General features: G+C 44.6%; 1 protein-coding gene and 1 pseudogene across 1 annotated transcript; both read left to right on the forward strand.

Moving 5' to 3' along the window:
- The first annotated feature begins 296 nt into the window (after positions 1-296).
- Positions 297-3,531, forward strand: FAM25A (family with sequence similarity 25 member A). The gene is made up of 3 exons (XM_047762289.1): positions 297-421; positions 1,770-1,832; positions 3,342-3,531. The coding sequence occupies exons 1-3, from the start codon at positions 349-351 to the stop codon at positions 3,473-3,475; spliced, it is 270 nt and encodes an 89-aa protein (XP_047618245.1). The 5' UTR covers positions 297-348; the 3' UTR covers positions 3,476-3,531.
- Positions 3,532-8,123: 4,592 nt separating this feature from the next.
- LOC125116975 (elongation factor 1-alpha 1-like) lies at positions 8,124-13,736 on the forward strand (annotated as a pseudogene).
- Positions 13,737-15,939: the final 2,203 nt, after the last annotated feature.

The raw sequence follows: 15,939 nt of genomic DNA on the forward strand, positions 1-15,939 counted from the left end.
CTAGCAGCCCCAAATGCCTCTCTTCCCATAGGGCACTCAGACCTCTTGCTCTGGGGGGGGAAGCATGTCCCAGCACTCATCTCTTTATCCAGCCTTGCCCTGCTCCCTGTCCCTACCCCTCACAGGGTCCTAGGATCCAGAGTATGGGGTTTTAGGCTGCCAGAGGGGTCCTGCCCAAGCCACAGCGCTGGGGCAGCCCCACCCAGCCTCTTCCTCCTGCCAGCTTCTCTGACTCACCAATGGGGCAAGGACTCAAGCCCCAGAGCCTAGCCAGGCATCAGAGGCATCTATAAAAGCACCCTGGTTCACGACCCAGCATCCTGCTTGATCACTACCTGTCACCGCACAATGCTGGGAGGCCTGGGGAAGCTTGCCGCTGAGGGTCTGGCCCACCGCACTGAGAAGGCCACTGAGGAAGCTGGTAAGGCCCCTGAGGCTCCTGTCCACCTGAGCCTTTCCTCCCACTGAGGAATCAGGACAGGCTCGACAGGGCCTGTGTGAAGCAGATCCCAGCAGATTTGGGGCAGGCATTGGTCCCGTGGGGAGCAGGGGCCAATCGGCCCTATAGGGACAGGATAGAGGTGGGGGCCATGGAAGCTGAGGAGGGCAGCTTGGGGAGGAGCCATGAAGGGTCCACTGCCCCAAGCAAACCTCCTTGTCAGATCTCTTCTGCCAGTTGGGCTTGACCCATCCTGGGGTCTGTGGCTGAGGCCCGGAGGGAGCAGCTCAGAGGAGGCCTCTGGTGGCAGGAGGGGAGTTAGGGTGCTAGGCAAGCAGCTGATGGCTTGAATTCTTCCCTCTGCAAACCAAGGGGTGGGGGGGGCTTTCCCCTTTCCGTATTAAAACGGTCTATTCTGAGTATCCTATACAGAAAAAGGAAAATGAGCTTTTATTTTCACAGTAAATTTAAAGCTTCAAAGCTTTCTCCCTTATGAAACCACCAAGTCTGATTCTGTTCAAAGCCAGCTCCCAGGGTTTACACAAAGGATAGTTTTAATTTCTTTAAAGTCCGCAGAAACCCTTTTTTGTACGTCCGCCCTGGATGCAAGGAGGCTGATCCAGGCCCCACCTGTTGGACATTTTGTGAAAAACAGCTCGTGCCCAAGTTTGCTGTCCTCCTTCTGAATGGCTGCGAGCATGTCTGTGATCCAGTTGTTCACTCTGCCGCTGGTGATGACCGTCTGCTTTCATCTTTCACTGGCTCTCTGACGGCTGTGTTATTCCCATCCTACAGACGAGGGACCAAGCAGTGGAGTTAATTCTAGGAGTTAGAATCAGAAGCAGTTGTAGCACACCCCACCCTCCAAGGGCAGAGTTCCCTCTTCCTGGAGCCGTTGCCTTGAGGGACTTGATGCTGCTGGAAGAGGCTTTGACTTGTGGCCTCCTGCTGCAGCCTCCTTCAGGCCACAGGCAGGACAGCAGCTCACCTGAGAGGCGTGGTGGCCTGGAAACAGGCCCAGCCTTGGCTCCAGGTTCCCAGATGGCAGGAGGGCCTACTTGTTGGCATTCCAGGCCTCACCAGGCCCAGGGGCATGGAGGGCCCTGTGTTCTTGCCTGATTCACGCAGCGTGTCTCCCGGCAGCCAGCCCCGCCCCCCGGCCCCAGTGGCTGAAGGAAGCCAGCTGGGGGCCCTTCTTGAGAGCCTGTCCTGTCCTGGTGGGAACTGCATCCCGGAAGCTCATCCCGGATATCTAGAGCTATCTGGGCTCTGCTCTGGGGAGAAGGGGCTTGCACCTTACTCTCACCCTGGGTTTGTCTCATCTTTTCAGCTCACGTCGTGGAAGGAGTGGTGAAGGAGGTGGTAGAGCACGCCAAGGAGGCTGGAGAGAAAGGTACGGCCAAGGTCGGGGCAGGGAAGGAGGCAGGGAGGGAGAAAAGCTGGGTGCTGGCAGCAGCCTGTCCCTTGCCTAATCAGCTCAAACTCTGACCCTGATGATGCATCCTTTTAATTGGTATACAATTATCTGTGCTCATCTGAGGGCACAGACTATACTTTGAGAAAGCAAGATCCATCTAGATAGTCCTTTCCATGGAATGTTAAGAGGACAGCATCACAAAGGACCCGGAGGCAGCGTGCTGAGACACAGAATTATGTATTCATACAAATACATATTTACATACATGTTTATAGGTTTCTGTGTTCTGTATCATGAGGTACAAAGCATGTGTTTACCTCATTCCTTGCAACAAAATAGGTTCTAGATGGATTAGGATTTAATATAAATACATGAAATTAATAAATTGATAGAGGAGAACATAGATTTTTGGCATATTCTTGGAGAGGAGAGGCTCTTTTGGAGGGGAGGGGGGGGAAGGAGAGACAAATAGCTTTATTGCTTTGCCAGGCAGAGCAGACCACAGCAGGCTAATGCTCTAAAGACTGTGCCCACCCTTGGGAGAGAATAGGAAGTGGTTTTATAGTGTGGGAATAGAAAATAGGAGTACAGACAAGGATTGGGGCAAATGAAAGCTTTCATTCTTCTGCAGAGTTGGTGTTTAGTGGCCCCAGGACTGGTTTTGGTGGTCTTCCTTTTTTTTTTTTTTGTCTTTTTAGGGCCGTACCCACAGCCTATGGAGGCTCCCAGGCTAGGGGTCCAATAAGAGCTGTAGCCACTCAGCCTACACGTCACAGCTCATGGCAACACTGGATCCTTAACCCACTGAGCGAGGCTAGGGACCAAACCCACATCCTCATGGATACTAGTCAGGTTTGTTAACTGCTGAGCCATGATGGGAACTCCTGGTTTTCCTTTGTTGGGGGTTTTAGTTCTGCAGAAGAACTTAAGAGGAGAGGCTCTTTTTAACGATGACAGAAAATCCAATAGCCGTAAAGGAAATATTAGGTAAATTGGATAATATAAAATTTCAAAATTTTCCATAGTGAAAAAAATACTATCAGCCAAACTGAAAGAAAAACCACAAACTGAGAAAAAAATACTTATAGTAGAAATGATTACCCAATATAAAAATGACCAAAAGATATAAACAGGCAGTTCACAGAAAACCAAGGCGTGAGTAGGCAGTATACCCATGAGCAGAGGTTCTGTCTCACTAATAGTTGAAGAAAAGCAAGCTGTTTGGAGAAATAAAAGCAAATTTGAATGCATTCCTCTAGGAACTGTGCTGCCCTCTGTCCCACGGGCTCCTCCTCCTCCAGGGCAGGACCCAGTAAGACTGCCACCTCCCACAGGCCACTCCAGGTGATAACCGCCCAGCGAGTGACTTGAATTGTTTACTTCGCTCACCTGGATATTCTTTTTCTTTTTTCTTTCTTTTTTTTAATGATTTTTATTTTTTCCATTATAGTTGGTTTACAGTGTCTTTTTCTTTTTTCCCGACAGCCATTGCTGAAGCCTTTAAGAAGGCCCATGAGACCGGGGACAAAGTGGTCAAGGAGGTCACTGAGACAGTGACCAACACAGTCACAAATGCCATCACGCACGCAGCAGAAGGCCTGGGCAACCTGGGGCAGTGAGCACACCCACCACCAGCAGACCCTTCCAGAATCTCAATAAAAAGCTGTGAAATGTGTACACTGAGCCCTGGATTTATTCCTGTTTGGATGGAAACATTGCATCTCTCCTGAGTGTCCCCTCTGCAGGGACAAGGGGCAGCACCCTTGGGGGTAGAAGAGGGCCCCTAATGAATCAGATGTGCTGCTCTTACATTATAATTTCTGGTGCCAGCAAGGAGCTCTTGAGAATTGCTGGTGTCCCTGCTACATTTCCTATGAGATTATTGCCCCAGAAACTATACGTAGCTTTCAGACACCTCAGTGCTTCAAGGACACTCCAAGGGAGGACCATAATTTGGCTTATGTGTTCTTTATGTTTCTCTTAAAATGTTCTTATAAGACTCAGGGAAAATAACAGACCAACCTGACTGAGAAGTTTGCTGGGCCGGCTCAGGCTGTTTGAGTTTTGAAAGAGGTTTCAGAGAAGTGTTTCTGCTGGACACAGAATCAGGTCAAGGAGAGACTGAGTCCACTATGTGTTGGCTGTTGGAGCTGCTGTCTGACCTCACTTGGAGACTTACATTAGGCTCAGTGGGTGGCAGCGGGTGAGAAAGCCCGGCCTCCTCTCCTTCCCACCACAAGTGAGTCAACCTTAAAAGGTAAACATATTTAAATAGCATTTAGCTTAATATTTTGGATTAAAGAAAAAGGAAATGATTTGCCAAGATATGGCATGGCTTATTTATCTTGCTGGAAGTTGCCTGTTCTTAGAAATTAGAAGCAAAGATATTGTATGGAATGAGTTAGTTGTTCACCATCTACCTGGCATTCTTTCAGAATAGGCTTCACAAGTTTCTGGATGGCCCAGGAACAGCCAGTGTTCAGGCTTGGAATATTTGCCACCATTCAGCTGGATCTGGACCTCATATCTCAGTTTGGTTTCTGATGACTTGTGAATTCTCCTAATCCAAACCCAAGCGCTGGAGTTCCCATCGTGGCTCGCGGGTAACAAAGCCGACTAGCATCCATGAGGACATGGGTTGGATCCCTGGCCTCACTCAGTGGGTTAAGGATCTGGTGTTGCCATGAGCTGTGGTGTAGGTTGCAGATGCAGCTCGGATCCTTCATTGCTGTGGCTGTGCCGTAGGCTGGCAGCTATAGCTCTGATTTGACCCCTAGCCTGGGAACCTCCATATGCCGCGGGAGCAGCCCAAGAAATGGCAAAAAGACAAAAAAAAAAAAAATCACCTGGATGGCAAGTTTTGCTCTGCTTATTAGGTTTGGCACACAATCAAGAGTTCACACATTACTTCTGTGTATTATAACGCTTTAGCTTGAAAAATGGGACTTGTGCCTAGATGTCCACCTGAGGACCGGTTAGCAATTATCACATTTGTATGAAATGGAATACCTTGTGGCTGTTAAGAATGAGGAAAATGGGAGTTCCCTTGTGGCGTAGCAGGTTAAGGATCTGGTGGTGTCACTGCTATGGCTCTGGTTGTTGCTGTGACACAGGTTTGATCCCTGGCCCAGGAACTTCCACATGCTGTGGGCATAGCCTAAAAAAAAGAATGAGGAAAATGTACATATATCATTAGTGATCATGTACTAATAAGTTAATAACTTGTAAAGTATGCAGAATAAGTTCATTTTGACAAAGAAAACATTAAAAAAATTGGTAGCGTGTACATAGCAAATATTAACAGTGTTCAACTCTGTGTGTCTATGGGTATATGAGGAATCTTCACTTTTATATTACATATTTCCATGATACCTGAATTTAGGAGAAAATCAATACAGATATTTATTTATTTATTTATTTATTTTCTTTTTATGGCCGCACCTATGGCATATGGAACTTCCCAGGCTAGGGGTTGAATCAGAGCTGCAGCTGCAGGCTCATGACACAGCCACAACAATGCCAGATCCTTAACCCACTGAGTGAGGGCAGGATGGAACCCACATCCTCACAGACACCATGTCGAGTTCTTAATCCACTGAACCACAATGGGAACACCTTTTCCATTTTTTAAAGTGAAGTATAATTCATTTACAACGATGTGTTTGTTTTCGGTATGCAGCAAAGTCATTCAGCTGTGCATACATACATATATTTCCCTTATAGGTCATTCCAAAATATTGAGTATAGTTCTCCAGACATATTTGCAAATGTGGTTGCGGAGGTCATGTGCTAGCTTACTGAAGATTGCTTCCTAATTAAGTGCTACCTCAAGTGTGCTGGTTTGCAAATTTAGTTACACTGGTGATAAGATAAACAGAGTGATTAAAAACCCTTACAGTAATTTGAACCTGAAACCTCCAAGAGCGTGATCAGTGGAGAATTCCTGTGGAATGGGCTATAGAAAAGCTTAGATTGGTGAACTTGCATTGTAAAGTGCATGTAAACTTGCCACATGAAGTACCACCCCATGGTATTTGGTGAGATACTCAGATTCTTATATTGAGATTAAGAAACTGACAGAAAACCAAAATACTGGCCCTTCTCCACAGAGAGTTGGAGAAGCACTGCCCCCCTTCCTTTAACTTGATCTTGCAGTGTTCTGTTCTCGAATAAATACTTCTCTCATTTTTTCTTTACTGTGTGTGTTGTGCAATGAGGGGGCATGGCATCAACTCCAGACAAACTCTATGTCCTTCATAAGAAGCAATCAAGAATGATGTCAAAAAAAGAGTGATGTGAGAGAAAATGGTGGAGTGAGGACCTCCAAAAATTTTCCAGCAGTTCCCATCGTGGCAAGGCAGAAACAAATCCGACTAGGAACCATGAGGTTGAGGTTCCATCCCTGGCCTGGATCAGTGGGTTAAGGATCCCGAGTTGCCCTGAGCTGTGGTGTAGTTCGCACACGTGGCTTGGATCCTGCATTGCTGTGGCTGTGCTGTGGCTGTGGTGTAGGCCGGCAGCTGTAGCTCTGATTGGACCCCTAGCCTAGGAACCTCCAAATGCCGTGGGCGCAGCCCTAAAAAGCAAGAAAAAAAAATCCATAAAAATAGTGAAAAAACTGGCCAAAAAAAAAAATCAACTTTTTTCAGAACTTTTCAAATTAACCAAAGCCTTACAGCAAGTCAGGGAGTTACATAAAGCAGGTTAAAAACAAAGTTTTTTTTTTTTTAGAGCCGCACCTGTGGCATATGGACATTCCCAGGCTAGAGGTTCAATCGGACAGAGCTGCAGCTGCTGGCCTACGCCACAGTCACAGCAACACAGCAATGCTAGATCCGAGCCACTAGTGCGACCTACACCACAGCTCACAGCAACGCTAGATCCTTAACCCACTGGTGAAGGCCAGGGATTGAACCTGCGTCCTCATGGATGGATATTAGATTCGTTTTCACTGAACCACAACGGGAACTCTCTTTTTAAGAATAACAAGCTTTGTGGTGTTTTTTAACTTGCTCTATTCTTTTCTCATCTCTCCCCATCTTTTCCAATCCACTGTAGTCTAGAAAACCAATAGGCAAGAAACTTTGTATTCTATTACAAATTAATCCCTAAATGGATGTTGCCCATAAACTGAAATTATGCCTACTGTTGCCGCTCTGGGAACCCTGCCTCCCAGGTAATGAGCATTAAGCTAAAAGTCCCTTGTTTAGCTCACAGGAAACATCCTGACCAGGCCCACCTGTGAAGGACTGCAGGCAGGAAAAAACTGACACTTCCCCTCCGGAGGCTGACGGGAACCAGGAAATGCTTGCCTTTATGCCTCCCCTTTTAGTATAAAAGAAGCTTGACTCCTGACTCAGGCAAGATGGTTCTCTGACATATGAGTCCAGTATCTACTAGGCAAGCAGGCTTTCCAAATAAAGTGGCTATTCCTTGCCCCAACTACCCAGCTCTGAAAATATTGGCCTGTTGTGTGGCGAGCAGCAGGGGTTTGGACTTGATAACAAATACTGGTGCAGCCATCTGGAAGGCCTGCTACTCGGGGCTAGCTGGCCCGGTTGGAAAATTCTTGGATTAGGTCCTAGCGACCCCTTGTCCTGAGGAGCTTCCTTTCAGAATTCCCCAAAGTAGCACTGGCTGCCCCAGGGCTTCACAGTTGGAAAAAGGAGTCAACTTTTGGGGAGCTGATGGACTCCATACAGTAGGGTAAGTCCTCCAGTATGTGCAGCTGAGAACTTTATTTCCTCTTGGCGTGGGGCTATTTCTCTGAAATAAACCAGTTTGTGTGGTATTTGAGTAGATTACCCTGTTGAGAGAGGAAAGAGTTGCTGAACTTTGATTTGTGAACTGGTTTGTTTTTTTCTTGGGATGTTAGCATTTGTGTGTGCAGTTTGTGTTTTGCTTGTCTTGAATTTCTATTTTTAAAAATGGGGAATACTTTGAGAGTTCCAATTGTGGCTCAGTGGGTTAAGGACCCAATATCTCCCTGAAGATATAACTTCGATCCCTGGCCTCACTCAGTGGGGTTAAGGATCTGGTGTTGTCACAAACTGTGGCCTAATTTGCAGATGAGGCTTAGGTCCTGTGTTGCCATGGCTGTGGCATAGGCTCCAGCTGCGGCTTGGATTTGATCCCTGACTCGGGACCTTCCGTATGCCACAGGTGTGGCCATGAAAAGAAGAAAAAGTGGGGAATGTTTTAACTATCCCTAAAGAAAATCCTCTGAAGTACATTTTGTTTAAGTGATTTGATTATAGCTATGAACGCATGGGTGAGGAAAAGATAATATTTTATTGTTAACAATGTGTGCTGGAGTTCCCTTTGTGGCTCAGGGGTTAACAAACCTGACTAGGATCCATGAGGATCCAGATTCCATTCCTGGCCTCGATCAGTGGGTTAAGGATCTGGCATTGCCATGAGTTATGGTGTCGGTTGCAGACGTGGCTCGGATCCCACGTTGCTGTGGCTGGGGTGTAGGCCGGCAGCTGTAGCTCTGCTTTGATCCATAGCCTGGGAACTTCCACATGCCTTGGGTATGGCCCTAAAAACAAAAGAAAAAAAAACCCCAAACCCCCAAAACAATGTGTGCTATAGTACCCATTAGGATCTTCACAAGTGGTGTAGGCGGGGTTATCCTGGGATCCTGTGAACCTTGCTGTGCTAATTACATCATTTATGGGCTCCTATGTTGTTGGTATATGTAAAACCCCAAGACCAAATATGACAGTTTATTTAGGCTTTTCCGTTTGTCTTTTGGGTTTTTCACTTCATTTTCTTTGACACTCTTTCTCCATTTACAGCCAAATCAGGTTTGTGATATTTAAAACTTTTACTAATGTCAAATAAGGAAAGGAATAGAAAAAAACCCCAAAACAAAAAACTTGTCCAAAAGTCAACATCCCCAGGAAGAAAAAGCTTTCTCTTTGTTCCTAAAGTCACCAAAAGCTACAAAGAGAAGTGTGTTTTTCCGTAAATATTAGTAAAAAGGGTTTAGCCATTGAGACAGTTGACTTCGATTTGTGCCATCTGCCAAAAACCTGATTTGAATCCAAACCTCTTTTGTAACTGATGGCTTTTATACTGTTGTACCTGATTCATGGCTGAAATTTTAGAATGGGAACTAAGAGGCCCCTGTGTTTTTGTTTGTAGGTGTGTCATAGATGTGTGGCATCACCAAAATTAATCTGTGAAAGAGTTCTATTTAAATGGCTTAAAGGAAGTCAAGCACTTATACAAATACTCAAATATAAAAGACACTGGCTAGAACAAATTTCAGGTTTACATGATTTAGGAAACGTTCCGTATCGAATTAATATCTGCTATTAATGTTAGATAAGCTTGTTGGTATGATTAATAGACATGTCTTTAGACCCATCAACAATATTAAGTGTAATACTTTTATTGCGGATTTCCCATCATGGCACAGTGGAAACGAATCTGACTAACATCCATGAGGAAGCAGGTTCAAACCCTGGCCTTGCTCAGTGGGTTAAGGATCCAGTGTCACCGTGAGCTATGGTGTAGGTCGCAGACTTGGCTTGGATCCTATGTTGCTGTGGCTGTGGGGTAGGCTGACAGCTGTGGCTGCAATTGGACTCCTAGCCTGGGAACCTCCATATGCCATAGGTGTGGCCCTAAAAAGACAAAAAAACAAACAACTTTTATTATTACCTAGGTCTACTAGAAATCAAATAAGACCTTGTTCCTGTTATAAAGTTTGCTAACAAGAAAAATAACATGACAAAGATTTTAAGTAAAGAAAGGCAAATGAGATAAAGAGTTTTAGGCAAACTCTATAGGAAGAATCATGCTTTGGGAATGTCTATCTAAAATAGTCTCTCCAGATTTTTGTAACTTGAAACTAAATTAAATGAAGAGAATTGATTGACTATCTGGGTCACTTTGAATAGGGTAAAATACTAGAACATTTAACTGCTGGGCAGGTCTAATTTATCTACATTTGTCCTCTTAGGAGGGGAATGCTAAGGCATAAGTTTGTCAATCTGGAAACACTGGTCTGACAGTTTACAATTATTTGCTTGATTTTCACTAGGGATTAATGTTTTGAGATTAAGAATCATAAGGGAAACATTCCGGATTGTGTGTTTTCAACAAAGAAAGTATGAGAATGAAAATGCATTTTATTAAAGGAAAAAAAAAAGTGGTTTTGTCCTGGAACTAGTTGTTTCTCAATAGAAATGAATATGAGGGACAGATCAATATTGATACAGAAAATTGTGGAAGGTTTTGTGGAGGAGGAACACTGAAAGAATTTTGTGCACGGTCAAGATTGTCCAAGATAGGGTATTCCCATTGTGGCTCAGTGGTAATGAACCCAACTAGGATACATGAAGGTGCAGGTTCGATTCCTGGCCTTGCTCAGCGAGTTAAGGATCTGGTGTTGCTGTGAGCAGTGGTGTAGCTCCAATTTGATCCCTAGACCGGGAACTTCTGTATGTCGCACTGGCATCCCTTTAAAAAAAAAAAAAAAAAAGATCGGCTAACATTGAACTTAATTAAGGAAACGAACTTTAACAGTAAAATGATACAAAAACTGAAACTGGTTCTCTAAAAGGACAAAGTTTTCTTAAGATACTCAACCGCTTTTGGTAATAGAGTGTGAGTTTCTTTGTCTAAGTGATCTGTATTTGCCATTGAGACCTTTTATCACTGGCTAAAACTTTTTGACACTTTTGACAAACTTCCCAAAGATCAAATTCTAAATGAAGTTCATTTAACCTCTAGCTAACTGAGATTTTTCCAAAAGGTCCCTGGAACAAGCCAAATTATTTTTTTCTCTCCATATCAGAGAGAGAAATACTAAACAAATTAGCCTTATTTTGTATGTTAAATTACATGGAAAGCATTGTCAAATAAGTGATGATAAAACCTTTTTTGTGTGTGTCTTTGTAGGGCCTCACCCCCAGCATATGGAGGTTCCCAGGCTAGGGGTAGAATCAGAGCTATAACTGCTGGCCTACATCACAGCCACAGCAATTTGGGATCTGAGCCAAGAATGCAACCTACACCACAGCTCAGGGCGACGCTGGATCCTTAACCCGCTGAGCAAGGTCAGGGATCGAACCCTCGTCCTCATGGATACTAGTTGGGTTCCTTAACCACTGAGCCACAACAGGAAATCCTGATAAAACCTCTTGGATTGTATTATATGGTTAAATGTTATAAATATACACATTCTAGAAATTATGTGGAACTTCTAAAATTATGGTATATCCTGGTAAATGCTATTAGTCACAATTTTAATAATTATCTTAAATTGTTCTGTGGCACAGAAGTAACCAAGTTTCTTTTCAATTGCATTGTAATCCCAGTTGGTTGATGCCCAAGGAAAAATCGTCCTTTTTAATGGTTAGAGACAATCAATTGCCATATATGGTTTTACAGTGGCTTTTGACCGACTCTATAGCTATTTTGTGAAGAAGCAGGGAAGAATGATGAAATCCTTTATGTGCAAGCACTTCGTGCTATTACATCAGGGAAAATAAGAAAAGGAAGAAACGAGAGTGAGGACATGTTTCTTCCATCTTGACTCCTCTGCTGAGCTGGCTGTCCCAGCTGCCCCGGACATTATGCTAATAGGTCCCCCTGCCCCCACCTTCCATTCCTATCCAGCTCCATTTCCTGACACCGGGGCTTCCCCTCCTTCTAAAATCAACTACAAAATCTAGTATTAGTTTCAGGGACACAGGGACTTGGTCTGGTATCACCATCCAAGACCCGACAGGGCATGCTGGAGACCCTCCCAGGGGAGAGCAATTGTCATTGCTGTTATCTCAGGTGGGAGGTTAAAAGCAAATGACCAGGAGTTCCCGCTGTTGCTCAGCAGGTTACAAACCTACTAGTATCCATGAGGATTCGGGTTCATTCCCTGGCCTTGCTCAGTGGGTTAAGGATCCGATGTTGCCACAAGCTGCTGAGTAGGTTGCAGATGGAGCTCGGATCTGGTGTCGCTATGGCTGTGGTGTAGGCTGGCTAATTCGACCCCCACCTTGGGAATTTCCATATGCTGCAGGTGCGGCCCTAAAAAAGCAAACCCACACACACACACAAAAAAACCAAAAACAAATAAGCAGCCAGCTGGGTTTCTTAGACTTCTTTTACTGGAAGGATTACAACCCTCCTTTTATAGGAAGGATTCTCCTTATCTGAGCCCACTTGGCAGTACCCACAGCTGAACCAAATTGGGACACCAGTGAGAGACGGATGCCCTTACTAAGGCATGGCTTATCAGTGCATCTGGGCAGGGTTTTGAAAAGGAGAACCAAAGCAAAAGAATTTCAAGATATTTGCCGAAGCAAGTGAAGAGCTCTGAATTTTTGGAAAGGATTTTTCAGGCCTATAGACATCATACTAAGGCAGATCCTGAGGCCCCGGAAAATATCAGAATGGTAAATTTGATGCTTTTTTTGGGGCAAAGTGCCTCAGATATTAGGAGTAAGTTGCAAAGATTAGGTGGTGCATTTGGAATGAACCCTTCCCAATTGGTAGATGTTGCTTTTAAAGTGTTCAGCCAGGAAAAACAACAGAAGAAAGACAATGCAAAATGAAACACCAATTTTTTGGCAATAAGTCACCACTGGGGAAGAAAACAGATTGTCCTAGAGTGAAACATAAAAAAAAGCCAAAACAAAATGGTTAAAGTCAAGAGCCTCTCATACGTCAGAAAGAGAGAAACAGTCTGAATGAAGAGGCCCAGGGGCTCTCTTGGATTTGAGGCACCTAATGCCCTGCCGTGAGAACCCCAGGTCAAATTGACAATGCGGAATGAGCTGATTAACTCTCTGATAGACTTCAAGTTTTTCACCAGACAGCTTGACCTCAGTCGCATCAGAACACACTTTCAATGGCTCTCATGAAAACCCCAGGAAAAGAGAGAGCTCTCTCCCCACCCCTTGGTCTATGAAAAGGTAAGGCCAGAAGCCTGTGCTAACAGCACTGTAGGGAGAGCCATGGCCAATCTGAATCCTGTTAAAAAAGGATGCAGGGACACCTAATCTAAAAAAAATATCCTCTGAGGCAAGAGGATCACTTCTCCCAGAAATTGACTTGTCAAAATACCAGCCAGTGTATTTGTCAGGTCTGGTATTGGCACTGTCCCCATGGGTCATGTGGAGACTGGTGATCTCAAGCCTGGCATGGTGGTCACCTTTGCTCCAGTCAGTGTTACAATTAACGTCTGAAATGCACCATGAAGCTTTGAGCAAGCCTTTCCTCGGGACAATGTGGGCTTCAGTGTCAAGCACGTGTCTGTCAAAGACGTTTGTCATGGCTATGCGGCTGGTGACAAAAAAATGACCCACCAAAGAAAGCAGCTGGCGTCATAGCTCAAGTGATTATCTGGAACCATCCAGGCTCCTATGGAGAATTAGGTGCTGGGTTTATACCTGTGCTGGAGTGTCATACAGCTCATATCGCTTGCAGGTCTGCTGGGCTGAAGGAAATTGATCATTGTTCCAGGAAAAAGCTGGAAGATGGCCCCAGAAATTCTTTTTTTTTTTTTAAGTTGTAATTTTTATTTATTTATTTTTTTCTTTTGTCTGTTCCCATAGCACGTGGAAGTTCCCAGGCCTGGGATCAGACCCACACCTTAGCAGTGACAATGTCAGATCCTTAACCCTCTGAGACACCAGGGAACTTACCCAAATCCTTGAAATCTAGTGATGCTGCCATTGCTGATGTGATTCCTGGCAAGCCCATTTGTGTTGAGAGCTTCTCTCACTATCCTCCTCTGGGCTGTTTTGCTGCTTGTGACATGAGACAGATGATTGCTGTGGGTGTCATCAGAGCATTAGACAAGAAGAGGCAGCAGGAAGTGGCAAGGTTGCCAAGTCTGCCCAGAAAGCGAGGAAGGCTAAATGAATATTACCCCCAATACCTGCCACCCCCCACTCTTAAATCAGTGGCAGAAAAACAGCCTCAGAAATGCTTTGTCTCAATTGGCCATTTAAGTTTAATAGTAAAAGACTGGCTAATGATAACAATTGCATTGTAAAGTCTTCAGAAGGAAAGGAAAATATTCTGTGGACCATTTGTTTTGCATGTGGCAGTTTTAAGTTACTATTTTTAAAAATCAGCAATTTGGAGAGTTCCTGTTGTGGCTCAGTGGACACAAATCCAACCAGTATCCATGAGGATGCAAGTTTGATTCCTGGCCTCACTCGCTGGGTTAAGGATCCAGCATTGCTGTGAGCTGGGGTGTAGGTCACAGAGGCATCTTGGATCCCACATTGCTGTGGCTGTGGTGTAGGCCGGCATAGAAACTTCCATGTGCCATGGGCATAGCCCTAAAAAAGGGAAGAAAAAAAATCAGTAATTTTAATTGGTTGAAACTTCCTTAAGGAAATTATCCCCTGATTTGGATTAAGGCATTGAAACTACATTCATCCCAGAGACCACAATCAGCAAGGAAAACTGAGAAGATGAATACTAATTTAACTTCGGATAAGGCCTTGCCTCATGCCTCAGTGGCTCTCGGAAGTGGGATTAAATTAAGCCCCTGTGAAATAGTGTATGGCAGGCCATTCCAGGGGTCTGTCCAGGTGAGAGAATCTACAAATGCTCTAAAAGATCTAGTAATGGCCAATTACGTTAAAGCTTTGGGCACTTTTACTAACCACTCTTCATGAGATTGCCTCCGAACAGGTCTACCTATCCGACTGAAGTGAATGGTAATTTCATTGTCACTGGAGAAGGGTCAACCATTTGTTTAATTTTGTCCAAATAAATAGCAATGTATTGGGAACAGGAACCAAAGTGCCAGTTCAATTATAAATTAGACAACAAAGTGCTAAAGGGTTTTATCAGGTTCAAATAGTTGCAGATAAAAAAAAGACTAACCAAGAGTTCTCTTGTGGCACAGCAGGATAAGGATCCAGCATTGCCGCTACAGTGGCTTGAGATGCTGCTGTGGTAGGGGTTCAATCCCTGGACTGGGAACTTCTGCATGCTGCAGACACATCCAAAAAAAAAAAAAAAGACTGACTAAAGATTCTGTAAGTAGTCAGAGCAGTCTTTAGCCCTTTTCTCGTAAGATTGTAGAATGGCCATTAACAGTGGGGTATTGTAATAGGGAAGAAACTTTGTATTCTCTTACAGGTTAATCACTAATGGGATGTTGCATATAAGCTTAAATTATTCCTAAACCCAACTCTGGAAACTGTGCCTCTCAGGTAATGAGCATTAAACTAAAATACCTTTGCTCACAGGAAACATCCTGACCAGGCCCATCTGTGACTGACTGCAGGGAAGAAGAAGTGAATGCATCCTCTCCAGAGGCTGATGGGAACCAGGAAATGCTTGACTTTACTCTCTCCACTTTTAGTATAAAAGAAGCCTGAAGGTGTTCCATGGTCTAATGGTTAGGAGTCAGTGCTTTCACTACTGTGGCCTGGGTTCAATTCCTGGTCTAGGAACTGAGATCTCACTTAAAGCTACTACATGAGGCAGGAAAAAAAAAAAAAAAAAAGAAGAAGAAGGGGGAAAAAAAGCCTGAATTCTAACTCAGGCAAAATGGTTCTCAGGGACAGGAATCCACCATCTTCTCTTCTTGGTCCCCTGGCTTCCTGAGTAAAGTTGATCTTCCTTGCCCCAACAACTCACCTCTCAATTTATTGGCCTATCAGTATGAGCTTGGATTCGGTAACATCGACAGCCCAAAATCACAGTGAAAATCAATAGTCTGGCAGCTACTAGAAAGAGTAGAGCAGAGCTGGTGTTTCTTCAAAGCCTTACTCCCAGAGAAGTGTCATTATTTGACTTGACCAGTGGTTCCTAAGAAGACCCTACTGCAAATCTGTCTTTATTTGTCTGGCCTAGGAGCTCCCCAGTACAAAGTGGCCTCCCCAGGGCTTCCTGTTTGTTATAAAATGTTTAGAGGCAATTTTTTTTGGTCTTTTTTTGCTATTTCTTGGGCCGCTCCCGCGGCATATGGAGGTTCCCAGGCTAGGAGTCGAATTGGAGCTGTAGCCTCTGGCCTACGCCAGAGCCACAGCAACACGGGATCCGAGCTGCGTCTGCAACCTACACCACAGCTCATGGCAACGCCGGATCATTAACCCACTGA

Source organism: Phacochoerus africanus, chromosome 15 (genome assembly GCF_016906955.1).
Source record: "Phacochoerus africanus isolate WHEZ1 chromosome 15, ROS_Pafr_v1, whole genome shotgun sequence".
Taxonomy (NCBI): domain Eukaryota; kingdom Metazoa; phylum Chordata; class Mammalia; order Artiodactyla; family Suidae; genus Phacochoerus; species Phacochoerus africanus.

Coding starts and splice junctions, on each gene's coding strand:
- FAM25A (XM_047762289.1), top strand. CDS start 349: ATGCTGGGAGGCCTGGGGAAGCTTGCCGCTGAGGGTCTGGCCCACCGC. Junction 422..1,769: donor GAAGGCCACTGAGGAAGCTG/GTAAGGCCCCTG, acceptor TCATCTTTTCAG/CTCACGTCGTGGAAGGAGTG. Junction 1,833..3,341: donor CAAGGAGGCTGGAGAGAAAG/GTACGGCCAAGG, acceptor TTTTCCCGACAG/CCATTGCTGAAGCCTTTAAG.